The 24,825-nt window shown below is 42.7% G+C and overlaps 1 protein-coding gene across 1 annotated transcript; it reads right to left on the reverse strand.

Moving 5' to 3' along the window:
- Positions 1–13,148: 13,148 nt before the first annotated feature.
- Positions 13,149–13,940, reverse strand: LOC120046978 (smoothelin-like protein 2). The gene is made up of 3 exons (XM_038992528.1): positions 13,866–13,940; positions 13,632–13,783; positions 13,149–13,509 (listed from the first exon to the last, which is right to left on the reverse strand). Exons 1-3 carry the CDS (start codon positions 13,938–13,940, stop codon positions 13,149–13,151), a joined length of 588 nt encoding a protein of 195 aa, XP_038848456.1.
- Positions 13,941–24,825: the final 10,885 nt, after the last annotated feature.

The following is a 24,825-nucleotide window of genomic DNA, read 5'->3' on the forward strand; positions in this document are numbered from 1 at the left end:
CAATTTTTTAAATAATAATTAACAAAAAATATATACATTCCCACTCCTTCAGTCATTCGAAAACTCAAATGAGACAACACGAGACAGTTTTCCATGTAGTTCCTCGGGTGTGAAATCTTTTAGTCCCAGAAATAGTTCAGCTGCATAAACGTGTTTTATTTATTTATTTAACCTTTATTTAACTAGGCAAGTCAGTTAAGAACTTATTCTTATTTACAATGATGGCCTACCAAAAGGCAAACAGCCTCCTGCAGGGACGGGGGCTGGGATTAAAAAATATATATATATAAATATAGGACAAAACACACATCACGACAAGAGAGACAACACTACATAAAGAGAGACCTAAGACAACAACATAGCAAGGTCAGATGATGTCAATCTGTCTTGACTTCTTTTCAACTTGTTAAGTGCCGTTTACCACCATCGCTATAAAAGACACAAAGTGTCCTGCTGGTGATTCGCAGGCTGAAGTATGTTGCAGTGTAGATCTAATGGCATTCACTACCATCGGACCTTTTGGACTTCCTACCCTTTTTACCGTCTCCGCATAGGAAACAGACTGAACTTCCCTGATTTTGGCAAACTCACTGTATTTGGGTATCCAAGGATGTCACCTCATGTTCTCCACCACAGTTACAACCCTTTCCTACTTGGCCACTCTCTTCAGCTAAACAGTCTCAATCATAGCGATTTTCCCCACACATCCCACATCCCGGCTCCTTCTGTCTGCAGACTCTTCCCATATGTCCAGATTTATTACATCGCTTACACTGAAAAGGTTTGGATAAGAAGGCTCTAACTGGATAGAACACATGTCTCAGCTGCACTCGGGTCATGAGGGACTCCATATAAAAAAACACAAGGACCTGTGGTGACCCATCATACAGGGGCCTTGTTTTGAGCCCCAGCTTTTTAGCAAAGAAGTATGTATTTTTTGTGCCTGTTTTGCATGTTATTTTGGCATTAATTCGTGTCACATATCAGTTTGCAAACATTGTCAAAAAAAATCATCCTTGAGTTGCTATGTTGTTGTCTTGGGTCTCTCTTTATGTACTGTTGTTTTTTCTCTCTTGTCATGATGTGTGTTTTGTCCTACATTTTTATTTAATTTATTTTTAATCCCAGCCCCGGTGTCCGCAGGAGGCCTTTTGCCTTTTTGTAGGCCGTCATTGTAAATAAGAATTTGTCCTTAACTGACTTGCCTAGTTAAAAAAAAGGTTAAATAAAAAATAATAAAGCCGCATACAAACATGGTCTCTTTCTTGAGTAAGGCAGGTGTTTCAGCCTAGCTCAGTGCTTTCTGTGGTGGAAGGGCAGCCAGCGAAAATACAGAGCGTAGGCATTGGTAATCTTCTCTAGTTTCGCCGTGATTGGCTCAGTGTTCTGTCACTCATGGGGACACTATGTCTCCACAGAATCTACAGGGAGAGCTAGGCAGTTCAAGCCCCTTTGGGTGCTGCCACAGATTTACATTAGAAGTGGCGGTCCATGAAGGCTCAATGCCATTGGCCACACATAAAATGACGTCAAATCATGTTATATCTAACGTAGCTTTGATTGGACTGTTCATTTCAACGTCATACTTTCACAATCTTAGCTAGCAAGTTAGACAAGTAGTCATTATCATGAATCACGTCAACAATCTCCTGGCAAATCCTTTTCATATGAAGAGAAGTTATAGATAAAACTTATCAGCGCTCATCGGCCATTGGACATAAACATTACACAACAAGCCGAAAGTCGCAAATGTAACATTGAGGGGTTTGGAAGGAATCAATGGCTAACTGCAAGCGTCACAAAGCAATCACTATTTTGCTTCTCTTGCCTGCTATTAGGTGGAGAGGGTGTGTGGTCCAAGTCTGGGTTTTAGGATTTAAAACATCTGTCTGAAAGGGTCTCTTTTCCAAGTTTAAAAGGATAAACATTCACATGCAACACCATGGACCAGAAAAGGTTGAATACAATGGCCATGCTGTCAATCTGGCATGATTTCGGCTGCATTCAAGACAACTGGGAACTCAGAAAAAAAACTAGCTCCGACTGGGAAAATACGTTTTGAACGGTCATCCAACTCGGGCCTCTTTCTAGAGCTCCGACCTGAAGATCACTGACGTCATGATTCAACCTTGTTTTTTCAGAGTTCCCAGTTGTCTTGAAAGCACCATAAATGCAGAGAATGCCAAATTTCGATGACAAAGTTTGCACACAAGGACCACGGCTCAACGTTCAGGTTAGCACAGCATAATTGTTTTATTTAACTGGGCAAGTCAGTTATAAACAAATTCTTTTTACAATGACAGCCTAGTGGGTTAATTGCCTTGTCTGTCTACAATTCTTTTCTCGGTGGTTTAACTGCCTTGTCTGGCCCCGCGGGTAGAACAACAGTTTTTTACCTTGTCAGCTCGGGGATTCAATCCAGCAACATATCGGCTAAAATCGCCACTGACAAGGACAAACGACTCTTCTCCTTCCTGCTATTAACCACATTATTCATCAAGCGTACATTGACCACTCCAGGAATTTCATTTAATATTTCAATGTCAACTTCTTCCAAAACTCCAGAAATTACTAATTTAATAGGTGCCCTGCTCCGTAGCTCAAAGCACAACACATGATAATCTCCAAATTGAGAGAGATCCATGTAATTCCAGTTGATACTGATTTTACTTTGCTTTCTCCACCACTTTGGATATTTTCATTGGATTCACCAAGTCGGGTGTACATAATCCCAGAAACGTACTCCTACCAGATACGATGGGGAATCATCGACACTTTGTTTTATTTTTAATATGAATTTAGCTTATTTTCTCATTTCTTTGGACAAAAGTCCATTCAGCATTTCCCATGTCATCCAATTCAAGCTCCTACATCCAGCATCTCTTATTAACTAGACCATCATCCTTTTCAGTAGAAAGTGCAAACAAGCCTCCCGGGTGGCGCAGTGGTCTAGGGCACTGCATCGCAGTGCTAACTGCGCCACCAGAGTCTCTGGGTTCGCGCCCAGGCTCTGTCGCAGCCGGCCGCGACCGGGAGGTCCGTGGGGCGAAGCACAATTGGCATAGCGTCGTCCGGGTTAGGGAGGGTTTGGCCGGTAGGGATATCCTTGTCTCATCGCGCTCCAGCGACTCCTGTGGGGGGCCGGGCGCAGTGCGCGCTAACCAAGGGGGCCAGGTACACGGTGTTTCCTCCGACACATTGGTGCGGCTGGCTTCCGGGTTGGAGGCGCGCTGTGTTAATTAAGAAGCAGTGCGGCTTGGGCGGGTTGTGCATCGGAGGACGCATGGCTTTCAACCTTCGTCTCTCCCGAGCCCGTACGGGAGTTGTAGCGATGAGACAAGATAGTAATTACTAGCGATTGGATACCACGAAAATTGGGGAGAAAATTGGGGAGAAAATGGGATAAAATTTTTAAAAAAGAAAGAAAAAAAGAAAGTGCAAACATAACAACACAACATTACATTCTTAAAGGGCAGGTTGTATGATATATTGCCACAAATCTAATGCAGATTGATGCTATTCCATCTTTATACAAAAGTTCCTGAAAAAAATTATACACTTCTATTTTTGCAATTTGAATTAGATTTTATCAAAAACTCATATGCCAACAAAGGGAAACTTAGTCAGTTGCCTAACCGAATGCATTCAACCGAAATGTGTCTTCTGCAATTAACCCAACCTCTGATTAACAGAGAGGTGGGCTGCCTTAATCGACATCCATGTCATAGGCGCCTGTGAATTAGCTGTTGTTGACAGATTTCTTCACCTTACCAGCTCGGGGATTCAAACCAGCAACCTTTCGGTTACTGGCCCAATGCTCTTGGCCTAGCGGTTAGCGAACAAGCTAATTGGTGGTGAGTATACCGGTAGCTTGACCATAGATTACTGTTTATGTATCTAGTTATGTATATTTTGATAATCATTATCACTAGTATTGCTAGTGTAACGGATGTGAAATGGGTAGCTAGTTAGCGGTGGTGCGCGCTAATAGCCTTTCAATCGGTGACGTCACTTGCTCTGAGACCTTGAAGTAGTGGTTCCCCTTGCTCTTGCACCAGTCTTTTGTGGAGCGATGGGTAACGATGCTTCGTGGGTGACTGTTGTTGATGTGTGCAGAGGGTCCCTGGTTCGCGCCCGGGTCGGGGCGAAGGACGGACTAAAGTTAAACTGTTACACTAGCATAGCTGACGTTAGCTTGCTTGTACCAACTAATGTCAGCCTACCTCAATACAACTCGGATTTGGCTTGACAACACAATAACATTAATAAAGGAAGGCAAATAATTAGTAGCAAAACCGTTTCTCATGATTATGATGTTGCCAGATTGACTTCAGATGTAGTATAACTTTAGACAACTAACTAAGATTGAGGAGACCACCATATTTTAGCAAGCTAACAAGAGCATTGCTAGCTAGTTTTGATTAACTTTGGTAGTGTGATGGAACATTATATGTTGGTGCTTTTCTATTTAGACATTTCTGTGTTCTATGTTTGTGCTTTTCTAATAACTGTTTTCTGTGTTCATGCAAGTGACTGTTTGAAAGAACCCTCACTATCAGTATCTGCAATTTTCCAGTACGCCCAGACCCTTGTTTTGAGAACGAAAGATGAATGAAGCAAACGTTAATGATTAATTCATTTTGATTAAGCTAAATCATGCAAATATGACTTGTGTGCAGTATATAAGAGAACTAACGGGACTACTGGTACTTTATGCATCTAAGTTTGACTGTGACCTCTCCAGCTTGCTGACAATAAAGAGTGATTAATTTAATATTGACTTTTAGTGTCCTGTGTAAAAATTTCCACAACAATTTGTCGTCGTGAACTGGATCAGTGATTCCACCTGTGGAGCATCCCAGGGAAGGTCTGCGAGGGAGACACCGGTGCCGCATTCCCTAGTGGGAAAGCGTAAGGGAATTTCCTGTCCGACCAAAGATGACATGGACCTGCCCAGACCAGACTTTTACTGAGAGCTGCCTGGGGTAAGATACCAGATCCGCAAACTTCTGAGGGACATGTCTTCTGAATTTCCGTAAGTCAATTAATAAATTATAAAAAATTAAATTCAGGCGAGAAACGCATTAAAAGGTATCCATAGTCTTATAGAGAGAAGGATATTCACTAGTTTTATGAGAAGACTAGAGCGAGGACGTAACGGTACCATGGAAAGCCCCGCTGACAGCTGTCTGTATATAAGGGCAGAGGGCGAGACCCAGATGCAGACAGAGGAGGCAGATGGTTCGAGTCTCTTGATATTTATTAGTATCCAAGGGGCAGGCAAGAGAATGGTCGTGGACAGGCAAGAAGATCATAACAAGGTCAGAGTTCAGGAGATACAGAGTAGGAGGTACAGAGGAGGCAGGCGGGTTCAGAGTCAGGGCAGGCAAGGGTCAAAACCGGGAGGACGAGCAAAAGAGAGATAAGAAAAAGCAGGAGCACGGGAAAAACACGCTGGTTGACTTGACAAGACAAGACGAACTGACACAGAGAGACAGGAAACACAGGGATAAATTCACCGGGGGAAAAAAGCGACACCTATCATCGTATTTCCATGCCACTAAATTTGTGTAATTTAGACGAAACAGTCACATTAGCCTCCAAGGTGCCACCCATGTCTAGGGCACAAATAAATATTGGATGCAGCTATGTTGGTACTAGCTAACTCATGCCTGACTACAACAGTGTACTAACTAGCAGCAACAAACTCAAACCATATCAAAACACAAACTCAAGTCATATCAAAACACATCACAGTTAGTTGCATAGTGTAACTACGTCACCGGCCTGGATCTAATCAAATCTGGAGGCAGTCAGTCTGTAAAGCATAGATTTAGCTTACAAACGAGATTAGGTTATTTCTCGAGCTACTTGTTATGTTTATAATTGAGGGATGATGACAACCATTGACCCTGTTTTTCTGTTAAAGAAACTGCACAGTTGGGTGCCAGACTGATGCTTTGGTCATGAACGGATGCCGGGACCTACCAGAAGGAGCAAAGGTGGGTATCATAACATGTCCAGCAATGTGATTGCAATGGTTTAGCAACCTCCAAAAATGATTTAATTCACTGTTCACTTGCTATTTTCACAGCTTGTCAGGCAAGACCTCAGAATAAAAGTGTGCCATGCAACACAAGTACCCTTGTGACACCTCTATTGTTGCCAGAGTCAAGCGCGATTCTTATGAAAAGAACACAAAGTCTCTGATAGTGACCCTAGTTACTGCCCTGGTGACACATATGGCTTCATCAACAACAACAGGCACATTGTGTTCTGTGAAATGTGAAACATTTTATAAAAATATACCCGGCTTGATAAAATAGTAGGCTAATTCCCCAGCCAACCAGATACAGCCAGTAGATGTTAAAAAAAAAGAAGCTTGGTCCTTTCTTTAGAACAAAATGCAATTTACCACTTGGCTGTCTATTATATCACCCTGTCACAGGCCCTCCCAGTCAATACCACCTCATAAGATTGCTTGCTGCAGTTGTTCAAGAGATGTCCAGTTTGCAGCCGAACATGCAGCATAGAGAAGACCTTCAGGAAGGGGGCCGTCCTTCGCTGTGAGCGTTCCTATGAATGGATCAGTCAGCCACATGTTGGCGAGTATCCGGCCAGCAACCTTCACCTGTCAGTGGCAACAGCTTTCACAGGCTCATCATTGGTACAAATATAGAAGGTAACCCACTTCATTACTTTGATACATTTGAAAACCCAATTGTGAAACATAATGTATATAAACTGACATTATTTGTTGCTTATTTTCTGCCTCTTAGATGCATTTAATGTCCATGGGCTCTGGCAAAGACCTCACCTCCAGCCTCACCTCTTGTCTGCTCACCGACAGTCGTCGATGGTAGCGTAGGTAATATCTGACACACAAGCATATACCACAGTGCCTTCGAAAAGTATTCAGACCCCTTGACTTTTTCCACATTTTGTTACGTTCTAGCCTTATTCTAAAATGGGTTAAATAAAAAATAACCCTCAGCAATCTACACACAATACCCCATAATGACAAAGCATAAACAGGTTTTTAGAAATGTTTGCAAATTTATAAATAAAAATGTAAAATACCTTATTTACATAAGTATCCATTTAATGTTGGCTTCACTTGGCTTTCCATATAAATCCTTCCATTAAAAAAGGAACCTGGATTTTAGTCACTTTCTCATTGTAAAAACAACGATGGTGAGATTAATGCTACCGCTATTCATGGGTTAATTATCTGTGCCTGCGTTGGCCACAAAGGCTACAGAAAAATTGCATGCATCCAATGTATTTAGTCAGGCAATGTCCACATTATTCTCACATATTTTAGAATGTAATAATAATTTTTATATCAAGGCCTAAAAAATGCATTATTCTTAAAATGTTAATGGCCTACTTTTTCTTTTACACTTTTTGCATATTTTTGGGGGGAGAGGGGTTCTATAGTAGGTCCTATATGTACAATTATAGAAATTATACAATTATATTATATTGTGTTTCTTCAAAATTACAATTAAGTGCTTGAAATAGTCCCTGAAAGTCCTTGAATTTGACTTGCCAATGTCTTTATGAACCCTGCTTAAAGGATGTATAGTCCTAAGCCTATGTTGTTGTATAGGTGGAGTTATGGGCCAATTTGCATATATTCCCTTTTATTCCCCTAGTCTAGTACACATGTGGAACTGCATAAAAATATTTTTAATTTTGCTTTCAAACCATTTTGGAGTTTTGATCCCAATGTCAAACATTGGCCCAATTATTTATAGAAAGACCCTTATAGACGTTCAATGTCTACTATGATGGTAAAGGTTTATCTTGATTTTGTGTAACAGTACGAGAAATTCTGATGTGCTGAACTGCTAATAAGTTGTGTATTTCAAGGCTGCTAGTGGTTAGCTAGTAGGGGTAAGCCAGGGGTGTAAAAGGGGCTATGCTAATAACCTCAACGTTTTTATATATTTTTATATTTTCTGTGCCTAAATATTACTTAAAAAACAATAGGACTCGCTGTATGATGTGAGTCTTCAGTCTTCACTCCTGATCAAGTCACATTTTCAGTATTTGCGCCCCTTGCCCTTAGGCCTGGACTGTCATCCGGCTCTTCGAGTGAGTGTATGGCGTGTTGTTCTGGTTTGTTGTCTGCTCTGCTACTTACAGATCCACCCGGTTAGAGAGAGCCACCGACATCCACCAGGTAAGAACATGGCAGTGGCGTGCCGTGGGCCTGGGGCCTGGGCCTTCAGTGAGGTACTACACAGTCCCACCGGAATTAATCCACCTCATTATGATGCCATGGCTCTAGACACTATACATTTAGACAGAAACACAGTATAACCAGGCGTTGCGTCACCTTGAAATTGACAAATTGACATTTTTGGGTAAACAGTGTTTACCCAAAAACATGACACAATCAATGAGTCTTTTCTATATTTCCCTTCACCTTTTCATTGTGCAGCTCCGTTGCCCTGCGCGCTTGTTCTTTGAGCTGTAGATCCACTCCGGTGTCCCCAAAAGTTTTCAAAAGCACCATTGCTTGTTTGGTGTCTCGTTGCTGCCTTGGTTAGACAACTCAAGTTTGCAAAGCCAGTGTGGCTCCAAACACCAAATCGATCACTTGCAAATAATAGGCATTCCCAGCAGTACAGTTTGCAGTGCTTCTCGGAGCCAAGGAGCCTGTGAGCCATTGACAGCGCTCGTAGTTGAAACTTTGAAAGTGGTGAGCGAACGAAGCCCTTTCCCGCCTGTGACAGGCTTTGTGGCGTCGGGCGACCTCTCCTTACAATGTCTAACTTTTCTTGAAAAGTTCGTCTTGAGAATGGCGTTATAATTATATCCTCGACCAAATCGATATCTTCTCCTCCTTCCGCCATTGTGGGTTGAAAAAACAGCTTAGTAGTACGCGAATTAATTCGTTTATCAAATTCAGTTTCCTAGATCTCCATAGGACCTGCCTCTCAATATTGGTAATCCAATCAAAAGACGTGCACGCACTACGCCTGCTAGCTGGCTCCTGTGTAACACTGGAGCCAGCCAGCAGGCGTACAATAGCCAACTCTAAAGCTGATTGGTTGACACTAAATTTTCATTTCCATTCACTATAAGCTACAAGCGCCCGCACTGTTGATTCTGAAGGCCTGAGGGCAGATTTTAGACCCCTGGCAACACATGATGGCTGAATATGATTGGATAAAAGATCTAACATAAAGACCAGCCCTCCAAATCTCAACCTGGGGCTGGAAGCAGTGCAACCAAGAGGAAAGCTATGAAATGAAGAGTATAACTCTTACTCTGGGGAATAATTTAATACATATTTGTGGGAAAATATATTTAAAAAAAAATTTATATTCTGATGATGTTTAGGCCAGCAGAGAAGGCCTTGCAGGCCCTGACGGCCCACCACTGGAACATGGTGTGACTTTCTGTAGATTTCTCCAAAATCCAGTGTGGTCGCCCGGGCAGTGGGTTTCATCCTTATTGTCTCACCCACCTCCAGCTCTGGTATGTCTCAAGCAGTCCAGTCGTAGAAGACGTCTCGACAGAAGGCGTTGCGCTGCTGTCCATGTTTTCGGGGTGTGTTCCTCCACTGTAAGATGGCTTTCCAGGGGTCGTGTCCGTTATGCAAGGCCTTGCGTAACAGTTCTTTTTACAACCTTGACAGCTGACTCTGCCTTGCCATTTGCCAATGGGAGCTTTGGAAAGGAGGTCATGTGGTCAAACTCCCATTCTGAGTCGAAACGCTTGAGCTGTGCAATGAGTTGTGTGCCATTGTCCGTGATGACCTTGTCAGGCTGACCTTGGCTTGCGAACTGCGCCTTGCAGCGCTTTATGACTGTCTCTGCAGACAAGTCAGGGAGCAGTTCAATCTCCCAAAAGTCAGAGTAGTGATCAATGATGAGAAGATCGTACTTTTGTCTGTGACTGAATAACCATGCTGACGATCTGCTAGGGCCTTGTGGGTAATTCTTGCAACATCATGGTTTCATTTTGCTGTTCATGCGCGTGCTCGTCGCATGTGGTACAGCTGCTGACAAAGTCTTTAATTTCTGCCTGCATGTTTGGCCAGTATAATGTTTTGCATGCTTGGCGGGAGCATGCGTCACCTCCAATGTGACTGGAGTGCCAGGAGCTTCACATCGTGGTCGAGTTCTGGTTCTTTGTCAGTGTCACCGCAGCCTACAATCAGGATATCATCAACGATGGGTTCAATCCCCTTGAGCAAGACAGTAACTCGTGCTGCTTCCGGTGGTCAACCCCAGGCACCACAGAGACACTAAACGGGAGCTTGAGCCAACATATTCCCACCCCAGCATATTGGATGACTCATTCATATTCCATTCACCCATCTCAATGTAACATCGATAGGTCTAGGCTATTACATGATAATCGAAGTTGCTCTATATGCATCATGAGGTTGCTACAACCTAGCCTAAAAAAGCCTACAGGTCGAGAGACAAATTGGAGCCTTGCAGACTCTTGCCTGCATCTAGCTTATCTGGGGTGTAATCATTAGTCCACACAGTTGCAAAAATGAACGAGAGTTTCTATTGGACAAATTGAGCTAGGTCCATCCCCATTTTGTTACATTTGCTTCTGTTTAAGAAATGTTTGCAACAGACTTGATTACTTCTCGCATCTACGTGCTCTCCTCCTCTCACCTTTTCCCTTTGCTTGTGGACTTCAGTGCACAACACAACAGCTGTCTGTGACCCTTTCGGGAAAACTATCCAAGCCAAAACTTCATACCATAACTGCTAACCTCTACACAGTCCACATCGTTGTCACCATATTAGGGATGGATCGAACTTTACAGGATGGTTACATGGTGGAAAATGGGGGAAGGTCATGCTTGTTCAATTTCAGTCAAGGGGATCGAGATGCACAATCGAGAGCATCGTGTCGGGTTGTATCACCGCCTGGTACGGCAGCTGCTCCGCCCATAACCGCAAGGCTCTCCAGAGGGTAGTGAGGTCTGCACAACGCATCACCGGGTGCAAACTACCTGCCCTAAAGGACACCTACACCACCCGATGTCACAGGAAGGCCAAAAAGATAATCAAGGACAACAACCACCCGAGCCACTGCCTGTTCACCCCGCTATCATCCAGAGGCGAGGTCAGTACAGGTGCATCAAAGCGGGGACCGAGAGACTGAAAAACAGCTTCTATCTCAAGGCCATCAGACTGTTAAACAGCCAACACTAACATTGAGTGGCTGCTGCCAACATACTGACTCAACTCTAGCCACTTTAATAATGGAAAAATTGATGTAATAAATGTATCACTAGCCACTTTAAACAATGCCACTTTATATCATGTTTACATACCCTACATGACTCATCTCATATGTTTATACTGTACGCTATACCATCTACTGCATCTTGCCTATGCTGTTCGGCCATCACTCATTCATATATTTGTATGTACATATTCGTATTCATTCCTTTACACTTGTGTGTATAAGGTAGTTGTTGTGAAATTGTTAGGTTAGATTACTTGTTAGATATTACTGCATGGTCAGAACTAGAAGCACAAGCATTTCGCTACACTCACATTAACATCTGCTAACCATGTGTATGTGACCAATAAAATTAGATTAGATTAGATTTGATTTTGGGGAGGGTTTAGTATTGTTTTTGATCTAGTCCAGCGGAGGATCATTCAGATTCAAATCAACTTTATTATCCCACCAGAGGGAAATTCAATTGGTCATGTGCTTAAAAAGACGGTACATAAAACATAAAGACACAGAAACTACATAATAGAATTCATGTCATTTATAATTGATTGAATTTCTATATTTCTCAGTGTTTTATGTAAGTTACTTATTAGGCTATATATCGATGTGGGCCCGATGCCACCACTCATCTCTGATTCTCCGCTGGGCGTGCAATATCAAGTGTGCCTATTGGCTATTTAGTGTGGTCTCGATGAAAAGATCCATAGCTTGCAAAGAGTTGCAAAGAAAAAGCCATATCTCAAACTGGCCAATAAAAAGAAAAGATTAAGATGGGCAAAAGAACACAGACACTGGACAGAAGAACTCTGCCTAGAAGGCCAGCCTCCCGGATTCGCCTCTTCACTGTAGACGTTGAGACTGGTGTTTTGCGGGTACTATTTAATGAAGCTGCCAGTTGAGGACTTGTGAGGCATCTGTTTCTCAAACTAGACACTCTAATGTACTTGTCCTCGTTCTCAGTTGTGCACCAGGGCCTCCCACTCCTCTTTCTATTCTGGTTAGATCCAGTGTGCGCTGTTCTGTGAAGGGAGTAGTAAACAACGTTGTACGAGATCTTCAGTTTCTTAGCAATTTCTCACATGGAATAGCCTTCATTTCTCAGAACAAGAGTAGACGGAGTTTCAGAAGAAAGGACTCTGTTTCTGGCCATTTTGAGCCTGTAATCGAACCCACAAATGCGGATACTCCAGATACTCAACTGGTCTAAAGAAGGCCAGTTTTATTGCTTCTTTAACCAACACAGCAGTTTTCAGCTGTGCTAACATAATTGCAAAAGGGTTTTCTAATGATCAATTAGCCTTTTAAAATGATCAACTTGGATTAGCTAACACAACGTGCCATTGGAACACAGGAGTGATGGTTGCTGATAATGGGCCTCTGTATGCCTATGTAGATATTCCATAAAAAATTTGCCGTTTCCAGCTACAATAGTTATTTACAACATTAACAATGTCTACACTGTATTTCTGATCAATTTGATGTTATTTTAATGGACAAAAAATGTGCATTTCTTTCAAAAACAAGGACATTTCTAAGTGACCCCAAACTTTTGAACGGTAGTATACATGGGTGGTCTGTCTGAAGAATAAATCAAAAGAATACATTATAATACACATTGACGTTTAATGTTCCTCTGCACAAAGTTCCAAAACACAGCATGTTAAATAATGTTTAAAATATCACAACAGGTTACAATTGACACACATTGTTGGAATCTGAGCATAATTCCAAACCTTCACAAAGCCAGCTTTTCAATACACAGTAGTAATGTGTCACTCTTTAAGAAATGATGCTCATATACGCTACACACACACTTGTGTTGAACACTGTAAGACTCTACTTCATGATGTAGCTTAAGTCTTTCTTAATCTCTCTGAATCTCTCTCCTTTGGTCTTTTCAATGTATCTTTAGCATTAGCTTAATAAGCCTGCGCTTCAACTTCTCTTTCCTCGCTCTCTTTCTCTTTCTCTCCCTCCACCGCTGAGCTCTCCTCGGTTTCTTTCTCTTTCCCATCTTTTCCTTTGTTCTCCTCTCCCACACTCTCCTCCTCTTTCTTCTCTGTAGTGGTTTCTACCTCTCCGTCGGTCATCTTTTCACTCTTCTTTTCCTCTGCTGTGTCCTTCTTCTCCTTTTCTTCCTTGTCCTTCTTCTCCTTCTCTATTTTGGAGAGGTGATGACAGAGGGCCTGGACATAGGTGAACACACACATAGGATCTGGTCTGTTCCCCATCAGGAGCATATCACCAACCTCCAACAGGGGGTAGCAGTCAGCCATGGTCCTGAGAGAGAGAGAGAGACAGAGAGACAGAGAGACAGAGAGAGACAGAGAGAGAGAGGATGATTACTTTACAACACACACACACTCAGACACAAACACACACACACACATACAGCTTCGTACTCTGCTGTGTTGAAGGCCAGGGTGAAGTTCTTCTCTTTCTCAGATGCGTTCAGGGCTGAGAAGTCAAAAGCATCTGGGAAGAAGCGATGGATGAGTGCACAGAACGCCAGCCCATCACACCATGAAGATGAGAAGTTCTCTATGGAAACACCCTGGGAAAGAGAGGGTGGCAAGCAGGGTTATGGTTCCCCAGATGTCACCTCTTATGTCTCTTGTGCATGACCATCCCCTCACCTCATAGTTGCGTGTTTTGTTGGCACACCATGAAAGCACTTTCTGTTTGATTGATGCCCCACTTGCCACAGCCATAGATGATCTCTGAAGTTTGAAGTTGGGGACAACCGGTGTCCTTAAAATAAATCAAAAGACAAATACAACTCTCCCCATTAAAATGTTGTTATATTAATACAGATTATAGATTTAATTATACACATTGGAACACATTATACATGTCAGAACTTACTCAGGTGCATTTTGCTGGAACTTTGCTATGATGTCATTTTTTCTGGACATCCTGGCAGAGCGGGCAGAGTTCCGGGGTCGGACCACAGAGGGGGCTGCAGAGGATGGGGTAGAGGCGGTGGGATTCAAGCCACTCTTTCTTTTGGTCTTCCCTTGCTTCTCCACCTCTTTGCTTTTCTCTTTAACCTTTCCTCCTCCTGCCCCTTCCTTTTCTTTTACTGCTTTGCTCTTGTTGTCTGGTGCCTTCCCTTCCTCTGCCTCTCCTCCCTCTCCCTTCCCTTCCTCTCCCTTCCCTGCATCTCCTTTCCCTGCAACTTCCTTCCCTGCCTCTCCCTTCCCTGCCTTTATTTTTCTGTCTTTCCTATTCTCTTCATCTCCTTTTCTCTTTTCTATTTTCCCCCCCTTCCCCTCTTTCCTGGCATTATTTTCTCCCCCCTTCTCTTTGTCCTCTTTCAGCTCCTCTTTCTCTTTCTCAATCTCTCCTTTCTTGACCACCTCTTGCCCCTTTCTATTCTTGTGCTCCTCCATCTCTCTCTCCCCCTCTCCGTTCACCAATTTGTGGTCTTCTGTTTCTTCGGTGTCTGCACCATGACACGGCCCTTCCTCACCCTTACAAGCCTCTTCACCATTAACCTCATTGGTGTCGGTTACTGGCTGAGACTCCTCTATGTTTTCAATGCTAGCCCCTGTTGCCTGTTCTGGAGTTTTCACCCTATTAGCCCCTGACTTGACCCTATGACCTTCCACTGTGTCCTCCGTCAGGTGCTCTCTCTTCGGGGGGCCACACTCCTGGACTGGAGCTTCTCTCTCTGTCTGAGAGACAAACCAGATAAGATTACAATTGGCAATTCTGAGCACTTGAGGTAGTTTTGGTTAGGATTATAGGACATAACTGTTGTCAGAGACCTGATTTTAAATCAGTTGTTGAGGGGAGAGACTATGTAAAGTGACAGTATACATAGTTAAGTACTTAAATAGGAAATTAGTCTGCTTCACTCCAGGGAATCCCCATAGCTACTTTGGTGCTCAGAACACATGCCCCCGGCTGTACAGAGTTGTTTATGGCTGTAATATTACACACATGTCTATCATAATGTTTCATGACTTTAATAAGTTACAACTGAAACATATTACATGTTTATGTTGTTTTTATGTAATGCAAATATTCAACTTACTTTTAAGATATATAACGTTGCAGATAATACAGTATGTTGGATTTATGTTAGGTAAGTGCACTTGAGGAACTGTCCCAGGTGTCACTCCTGGTCATGTTTCAGGGTAGTGACTCATCAGTGGAAATAGGATGGACACGTGTGTGTGTGTGTGTGTGTGTGTGTGTGTGTGTGTGTGTGTGTGTGTGTGTGTGTGTGTGTGTGTGTGTGTGTGTGTGTGTGTGTGTGTGTGTGTGTGTGTGTGTGTGTGTGTGTGTGTGTGTGTGTGTGTGTGTGTGTGTGTTGAGAGAGAGAGAGAGAAAGGCAGCAACATTCCTGTGCCAGAATTTGACACAGGAACAGGTGTTGCCCAGCCATGACCACCACCAACCCCTCCCACTATCTTCGCTCCAAATACTACATTGGACCACATCGCAAATACAACTCTGCCACCTCATGGTAAAACTACATGGCTCATGTTGTATGTGTTTTTGTTTCTTGAAAAAAAGTGTGTATTTGTTTGTCTGTAGGTGGTTGAGGTTTGTCTCTGTATGCCTATTGTCTTGGTGTTGTCTGTATCGGTTTTGGGTGTGTTTCCTTCATCAACACACACACCTGGTTGTTGTTGTTGTCCTCTATCTGGTTGGCTGTTGCATCGTTCCCAGAATCCTCCTGGTGGAGTGATACATCGTCCATGGTTTGATGGACTTCCTTTGTCTGTTTGTCCAACTTCTTCTGAAGCATAAAGTCAAATCAGACTCTTCCTTTCCAAGGTTATTGAATTGCTCCTGATCATTCAATATCTATGTTCATTCAACGCCCATTCCATCAATCAGTGTAGCCTCAAAGTTCTAGGCAGAAATCTCTCTTGCTCTCTCTCCCTCTCTTTTTCTCTCTTTCTCTCTCTCTCTGTCTTTCTTATATCTCTCTGTCAGTGCTCTCTGGTGTGTGGTTAGTGAGTGCCCCCCTGCCCCCCTCCTGCCTTCGCTAGGATTCCAAGTCACTTTATCTGACCCTTTGAACAACACAGGTTCCAGAAATAGAGCTAGTGACATCGGCACAGTCCAACAGCCAGGACAGCTGCATCTGCTCTGGAAACCATGGGTACACAGATACATACACACACAAACATGCATAAGTACACACATGTATACGTGTGTGCAAATACACACATACATAGACAGACAGACACACACACACACACTCACACACACACACACACACACACACACACACACACACACACACACACACACACACACACACACACACACACACACACACACACACACACACACACACACACACACACACACACACATTATAGTCTCAAGTCAAGCCCTAGCAAACAGATTTGCATAGTTGGGACTCTACTCAAATTAAATTGAATTCTTACCCTGATCCCAATCACCTTAATGGCCTATTTAATCTCAAAGTAAATGCAGTCATTCAGATATAAGAGTTAACAGAAATAGTAACAATCAATACAGTTCACAGTTCAACACACATACATGGAGTACAGGACATACAGAGACCAACACTTCCACGTACACATGCAGTGAATCTTTGATGTTGATAAAAGCGTGTGAGTTGAGTGGTAGGAGAGGTGCAGCCCTTACCTTGTGTGGTACCTGTAGCCCTCTGGGTTCGCTGTGGTCACTGTGTCCTGCTTTCTCTCTCTCTATTAAGTCAGTGTCCACTTCTGTCTGTCCTGTTTGTCTTAACACCTCTCTCTCTTTCTGTTTTTCTGGCTCTCAATACAGTGTTAATAAACTGCAGCGACTAGTATATCAGTAGGTGTGAATATACTCGGTCTCTCTTTCCTCTCTGGCTCTTTTTCCTTCTCTCTCTCTCTCTCTCTCTCTCTCTATCTCTCTCGCTCTCTCTCTCTCTCTCTTTCTCTCTTTTATTCACAGCAGAATGCTAATGTCCTGTAATGTCCAACCAGATTCGTACTGATATACAGTGGGGTCCATAATCAAATAGAAAATTATATTATTTTATACTAATACAATTGCTCAGAGAAAAATCGAAAAAAGATAAGGGTCAAAATGATTACTTCAGCACTCTATCCTTGTGAGGGTAACAACACACCCCAACAAATTATGAGATTGGAGATCACGTTGGGAGGGATCTTAGATCATTCCTCCATGCAGAATCTTTCCAGATCTTTGACATCCTTCATCTGCGCTCATGTACTGCCCTCTTCAATTCCATCCACAGGTTTTCAATGGGGTTCAAGTCCGGAGACTTGGCCATTGTAAAATGTTGATTTTATGGTTAGCCATTTCTTTGTGGATTTTGATTAGCAATTGGGGTAATTGTCTTGCTGGAAGATCCACTTCCTGATGATTTTTTGTTTTTCATCAGAAATGATTGCTTATAGGTCGCAGTTGTAAATGAGAACTTGTTCTCAACTGGCCTACCTGGTTAAATAAAGCTGAATATATATATATATATATATATATATATATATATATATATATAGGTACCTTCATGTGTGTGTAAAATATTACTTTTCTCAGATGTTTTAATTTATAGATTGTATGTACATTTTAGTGAAGTAAAATAGTTTTGGGCGCAAAATTATATATATTCATCGTTTGGCATAAATGGAATGTTCGTTTCCTGTATGTTTAATATGTGGTTGTCTCACCTAGCTATCATAAGATGTTTTTATTTATTTAACCTTCATTTAACTAGGCAAGTCAGTTAAGAACAAATTCTTATTTACAATGACAACCTACCAGGGAACAGTGGGTTAACTGCCTTGTTCGTAACTGGCCCAATGCTCTAACCACTAGGCACTAACTGTAAGTTGCTCTGGATAAGAGCACCTGCTAAATGACTAAAGTGTCAAACGTAAACGCAGTGTTGGAAAAGAGTAGAGTAAAAGTAAAGATACCTTAATAGAAAATGACTCAAGTAAAAGTGAAAGTCACCCAGTAAAATACTACTTGAGTAAAAGTCTAAAAGTATCTGGTTTTAAATATACTTAAGTACAGTGGAGGAAAAAGTTCTCAATTGTCATACTTGAGTAAAAGTAGGAAGTAAAAGTAAATGCTATACATCAAATTCCATATATTAAGCAAACCAGATGGATGGCACAATTTTCTTGTTTTTTAATTTATGGACAGCCAGGGGCACACTCCAACACTCAGGCATTATTTATAAACGCAGCATTTGTGTTTAGTGAGTCCGCCAGATCAGAGGTAGTAGGGATGACAACGCATTATATTGACAGGTCTGTGAATTGTACCATATTGCTGTCCCGCCTGAGCATTCGAAATGTAACTAGTACTTTTGGGTGTCAGGGAAAATGTATGGGAGTACAAAGTACATATTTTCTTTAGGAATGTAGTGGAATAAAAGTAAAAGTTGACAAAAATATATAAATTAAAGTAGGCTACAAATACCCCCAAAAATGATTTGTTAGAGGTTATAACAGAACATGTTCATAAATGACCAGCATGGTCAAATAATAATAATAATAATAATAATAATCGGTGCTGCCAGCATTGCTGCAGAGGTTGAAGGAGTGGGGGGGTCAGCCTGTCAGTGCTCAGACCATACGCCGTACACTGCATCAAATTGGTCTGCATGGCTGTCGTCCCAGAAGGAAGCCTCTTCTAAAGATAATGCACAAGAAAGCCCGCAAACAGTTTGCTGAAGACAAGCAGACTAAGGACATGGATTACTGGAACCATGTCCTGTGGTCTGATGAGACCAAGATAAACTTATTTGGTTCAGATGGTGTCAAGCGTGTGTGGCGGCAACCAGGTGAGGAGTACAAAGACAAGTGTGTCTTGCCTACAGTCAAGCATAGTGGTGGGAGTGTCATGGTCTGGGGCTGCATGAGTGCTGCCGGCACTGGGGAGCTACAGTTCATTGAGGGAACCATGAATGCCAACATGTACTGTGACATACTGAAGCAGAGCATGATCCCCTCCCTTCGGAGACTGGGCCGCAGGGCAGTATTCCAACATGATAACGACCCCAAACACACCTCCAAGACGACCACTGCCTTGCTAAAGAAGCTGAGGGTAAAGGTGATGGACTGGCCAAGCATGTCTCCAGACCTAAACCCTATTGAGCACCTGTGGGGCATCCTCAAACGGAAGGTGGAGGAGTGCAAGGTCTCTAACATCCACCAGCTCCGTGATGTCGTCATGGAGGAGTGGAAGAGGACTCCAGTGGCAACCTGTGAAGCTCTGGTGAACTCCATGCCCAAGAGGGTTAAGGCAGTGCTGGAAAATGATGGTGGCCACACAAAATATTGACACTTTGGGCCCAATTTGGACATTTTCACTTAAGGGTGTACTGACTTTTGTTGCCAGCGGTTTAGACATTAATGGCTGTGTGTTGAGTTATTTTGAGGGGACAGCAAATTTACACTGTTATACAAGCTGTACACTCACTACTTTACATTGTAGCAAAGTGTCATTTCTTCAGTGTTGTCACATGAAAATATATACTCAAATATTTACAAAAATGTGAGGGGTGTACTCACTTTTGTGATATACTATATATACAAGCTTCACCAAAGCCCTTTTTTGACTCTCAGATCAATTCAGTGTCTATAAATGAATTCTCTGAGAGTGCTTACAAAACAATTCTTAGTTTAATTTATAGCCAAGATTCACCCCTCTCAACTTACAAAGAATCCTTTACCCGAAAGAGGAGTATCCTATCGCTAGACAGCATCAGCTATAAATCATCGTTCAGTTTGATCTCCCAAGACAAGGTTTCAATCTCATGCTTGGTACTTCACTGTCTACCAACCATTACCTCATCCAATGGCATATATCAATTGTCATTTGAGATACTCCCATCTCAAATACACCCCCTCCTGGATAAACTCAGAAAAGACAGTGAGCCTCTTAGGTCATATACTAGATCAAGATAAGGGCAACCTCAGAGGGGAAATACAATGGTTCCAAAAACTGCCAAACTCCTTCCCCCTATGAGAAAAGTAGGGAGTGACTGGCCTACAGACATTGTATGAGATAACTAACTGGTTCCCCATTAATAACGCCATCCCGTCACATGGTTTAAGATTATAGTTACAGACACATTCATAAGAAAACAACTTTCCATTCTGTCCTCCTCCCCTTCTGATATTCTACATAGCACCACATGGTTTAACAGATACATTGACTTATGAAGACAAGCCTGACCTCTCCCCTCTCTGGCCCCAAGTTACTAATCCCTAGCTCAGAAGGGAAAATGCACTGTAAACCCTATAGTCCAAAGGCCACCATTCTAATGACAAGTATCTCACAAGCATATGATGAAAATAACATCTTATCTATCTATGTTACCTAGCTAAATCTGATTCTGCCACGACAGTTGTATGGCATTGAAGCTTGTTTGGAGGTTTGTTACCACAGTGTCCAAAGAAGGGCCAGATGTATACAGAACGGTGTTGTCTGCGTAGAGGTGGATCAAAGAATCCCCCGCAGCAAGAGCGACATCATTGGTAAAAACAGAGAAAAGAGTCGGCCCGAGAACTGAACCCTGTGGCACCCCCATAGAGACTGCCAGAGGTCCGGACAACAGGCCCTCCGATTTGACACACTGAACTCTGTCGGAGAAGTAGTTGGTGAACCAGACGAGGCAGTCATTTGAGAAACCAAGGCTGTTGAGTCTGCTGATAAGAATACGGTGATTGACAGAGTCGAAATCCTTGGTCAAGTCGATGAAGACGGCTGCACAGTACTGTCTTTTATCGATGGCGGTTATGATACCGTTTAGGACTTTGAGCGTGGCTGAGGTGCACCCGTGACCAGCTCGGAAACCGGATTGCATAGCGGAGAAAGTACAGTGGGATTCGAAATGGTTGGTGATCTGTTTGTTCACTTGGCTTTCGAAGACTTTAGAAAGGCAGGGCAGGATGGATATAGGTCTGTAACAGTTTGGGTCTAGAGTGTCTCCCCCTTTGAAGAGGGGGATGACCGTGGCTGCTTTCCAATCTTTAGGAATCTCAGACGATACAAAAGAAAGGTTGAACAGACTAGTAATAGGGGTTTCAACAATGGCGGCAGATAATTTTAGGAAGAGAGGGTCCAGATTGTCTAGCCCAGCTAATTTGTAGGATCCAGATTTTGCAGTTCTATCAGAACATCAGCTGTCTGGATTTGGATGATCAAATCAAATCAAATGTATTTATATAGCCCTTCTTACATCAGCTGATATCTCAAAGTGCTGTACAGAAACCCAGCCTAAAACCCCAAACAGCAAGCAATGCAGGTGTAGAAGGAATAACTCCCTAGAAAGGCCAAAACCTAGGAAGAAACCTAGAGAGGAACCAGGCTATGAGGGGTGGCCAGTCCTCTTCTGGCTGTGCCGGGTGGAGACTATAACAGAACATGGCCAAGATGTTCAAATGTTCATAAATGACCAGCATGGTCAAATAATAATAATCACAATAGTTGTCGAGGGTGCAGCAAGTCAGCACCTCAGGAGTAAATGTCAGTTGGCTTTTCATAGCCGATCATTAAGAGTATCTCTACCGCTTCTGCTGTCTCTAGAGAGTTGAAAACAGCAGGTCTGAGACAGGTAGCACGTCCGGTGAACAGGTCAGGGTTCCATAGCCGCAGGCAGAACAGTTGAAACTGGAGCAGAAGCACGGCCAGGTGGACTGGGGACAGCAAGGAGTCATCATGCCTGGTAGTCCTGAGGCATGGTCCTAGGGCTCAGGTCCTCTGAGAGAGAGAAAGAAAGAGAGAATTAGAGAGGGTATACTTAAATTCACACAGGACACCGGATAAGACAGGAGAAGTACTCCAGATATAACAAACTGACCCTAGCCCCCCAACACATAAACTACTGCTGCATAAATACTGGAGGCTGAGAAGGGAGGGGTCATGTGGTGATGTGGATGATGTGGTATGCATGCCAGCAAGCCACTACACAACACTAAATAACACATTGATTGCACTATAATAGTGACCAACGGTGCCCACAAACTGTTAGGGCCTACATAAAGCTGTCCCAACAGCAGAGCTTTCTTTTCAGCACCATGGAGTGAATCCTTACCACTGGTACACCTGGCAATAAGCTGAGCCTTGTCTGGCAGCAAAACAGTTCATTCAGCCTTGTTAACTGCCTTTTTAAAAAACATACAGTGTATTCGGGAAAGTATTCAGAGCCCCTGACTTTTTCCATATTTTGTTACGTCACAGCCTTATTCTAAAATGCATTAAATCATTTTTCCCCCTCATCAATCTGCACACATTACCCCATAATGACAAAGCAAACAGATTATTTTTAATGTTTGCAAATTTTTATTTAAAAAAAAGACTGAAATATGACATTTACGTAAGTATTCAGACCATTTACTCACTACTTTGTTGAAGCACCATTGGCAACGATTAAAGCCTTGAGTCTTCTTGTGTATGACGCTAAAAGACTGGTGCACCTGTATATATGGAGTTTCTCTCATTCTTCTCTGCAGATCCTCTCAAGCTCTGTCAGGTTGGATGGGGAGCTTCGCTGCAAAGCTATTTTCAGGTCTCTCCAGAGATGTTTGATCGGGTTCAGGTTTGGGCTCTGGCTGGGTCACTCAAGGACATTCAGAGACTTGTCCCGAAGCCAATTCTGCGTTGTCTTGGCTGTGTGCTTAGGGTCGATGTCCTGTTGGAAGGTGAACCTTCGCCCCAATCTGAGGTACTGAGCGCTCTGGAACAGGTTTTCATCAAGGATCTCTCTGTACTTTGCTCTGTTCATCTTTCCCTCAATCCTGACTAGTCTCCCAGTCCCTATCGCTGAAAAACATCCAAGCAACATGATGCTGCCACCACCATACTTCACTGTAGGGATGGTGCCAGGTTTCCTCCAGATGTGACGCATGGCATTCAGGCCAAAGAGTTCAATCTTGGTTTCGTCAGACCAGAGTCTGAGTCCTTCAGGTGCCTTTGGGCAAACTCAAAGCGGGCTGTCATGTGCCTTTTACTGAGGAGTGTCTTGTGTCTGGCCACTCTACCATAAAGGCCTGATTGGTGTAGTGCTGCAGAAATGGTTGTCCTTCTGGAAGGTTCTCCCATCTCCACAGTTCTCCCATCTCCACATCTCTCTGGAGCTCTGTCAGAGCCCTTCTCCCCTGATTGCTCAGTTTGGCCGGGGCAGCCAGCTCTAGGAAGAGTCTTGGTGGTTCCAAAATTCCTCCATTTAAGAATGATGCACATACAACAGGTGTGTGCCTTTCCAAATCATGTCCAATCAAATGAATTTAACACAGGTTGACTCCAATCAAGTTGTAGAAACATCTCAAGGATTATCAATGGAAACAGGATGCACCTGAGCTCAAGTCTTATAGCAAAGGGTCTGAATATTATGTAAATAAGGTATTTCTGTTTTTTCTTTTGAATAGATTGGCAAGAATTTCTAAAAAGGTGTTTTCACATTGTCATTATGGAGTATTGTGCGTAGATTGTTTTATTTAATCAATTTTAGAATAAGGCTGTAACATAACAAAGTGTGGAAAAAGTCAAGGGGTCTGAATACTTTCCGAATGCACTGTAGCTGATATGGCTGACTTACTTAAACAAATGTAGTTTCTACTGACAATTGAGATGTACAAACTATGGCATAAGGGAACGATGAGTGGATAAGAGGCAATCCGTAACTTCGATTAAGACATTAATGAGCGAGCTAAGACGGATGTAGTCAATATAACTATTTGTTCAGCACTTTTGAAATGAATTCAGAACATGGGCCGTTCTTACAGTATTCTCCCTGTACACCAAGTCAGAACTGTAGGATAAATAAAGGGGGAATATAAACAGACAATGAAAGTTCTTACAATATTCGGTGATGGCATTTATCTAAAACAGGCTATAGGCTACATGTGCACCACCAAGTCAAAACAGTAGGCTAAGTTATGAGGGGGAAAGGGAACAAATTACTAGGGTGAGGCACATGGGCTACTAACAGCTTACTACACAACATACACTTAGTATTACTTTCTTAGCTACGGTATACATATCTCCCTGGTATATTACATAATTTATGCAGCAGCATACAAGACATTTTTGAACTCACCTTGTTGTGCTGTGATCACTTGAACAGGAAGGTGGCGCAGCGGTCTTTCTTGTGGGCAAATTTTGTCATGAAACTTTGTCATCAAAGTCTGGCATTCTCTGGATTTATGGTGTTTTCAAGACAACTGAGAACTCAGGAAAAAAACAAGGTTAAATCATGACGTCAGTGATCTTCAGGTCGGAGCTCTAGAAAGAGGCCCGAGTTCCTGACTTGGGAATTCCGAGTTGGATGACCGTTCAAAACGTATTTTCCCAGTCGGAGCTAATTTTTTTCCAAGTTCCCAGTTGTCTTGAACTCGCTGAAGTCTGAAATTTCCCAGTCTTGAGTTTCTAGTTGTTTTGAACACGGTAGAAGTCATGCTTGATTGACAGCATGGCCAATGTAGTCAACATTTTCCTGGCCCATGGTGTTGCGTGTGAATGTTTATCCTTTTAAGCTTGGAAAAGAGACCCTTAAACTGAGACTTGGGCCACACACCCTCTCCACTGAATAGCAGGCAGGGGAAGCAAAATAGTGATTGCTTTGCAACTTTTGCAGTT

This window comes from Salvelinus namaycush, chromosome 5 (assembly GCF_016432855.1).
Source record: "Salvelinus namaycush isolate Seneca chromosome 5, SaNama_1.0, whole genome shotgun sequence".
Classification (NCBI taxonomy): Eukaryota; Metazoa; Chordata; class Actinopteri; order Salmoniformes; family Salmonidae; genus Salvelinus; species Salvelinus namaycush.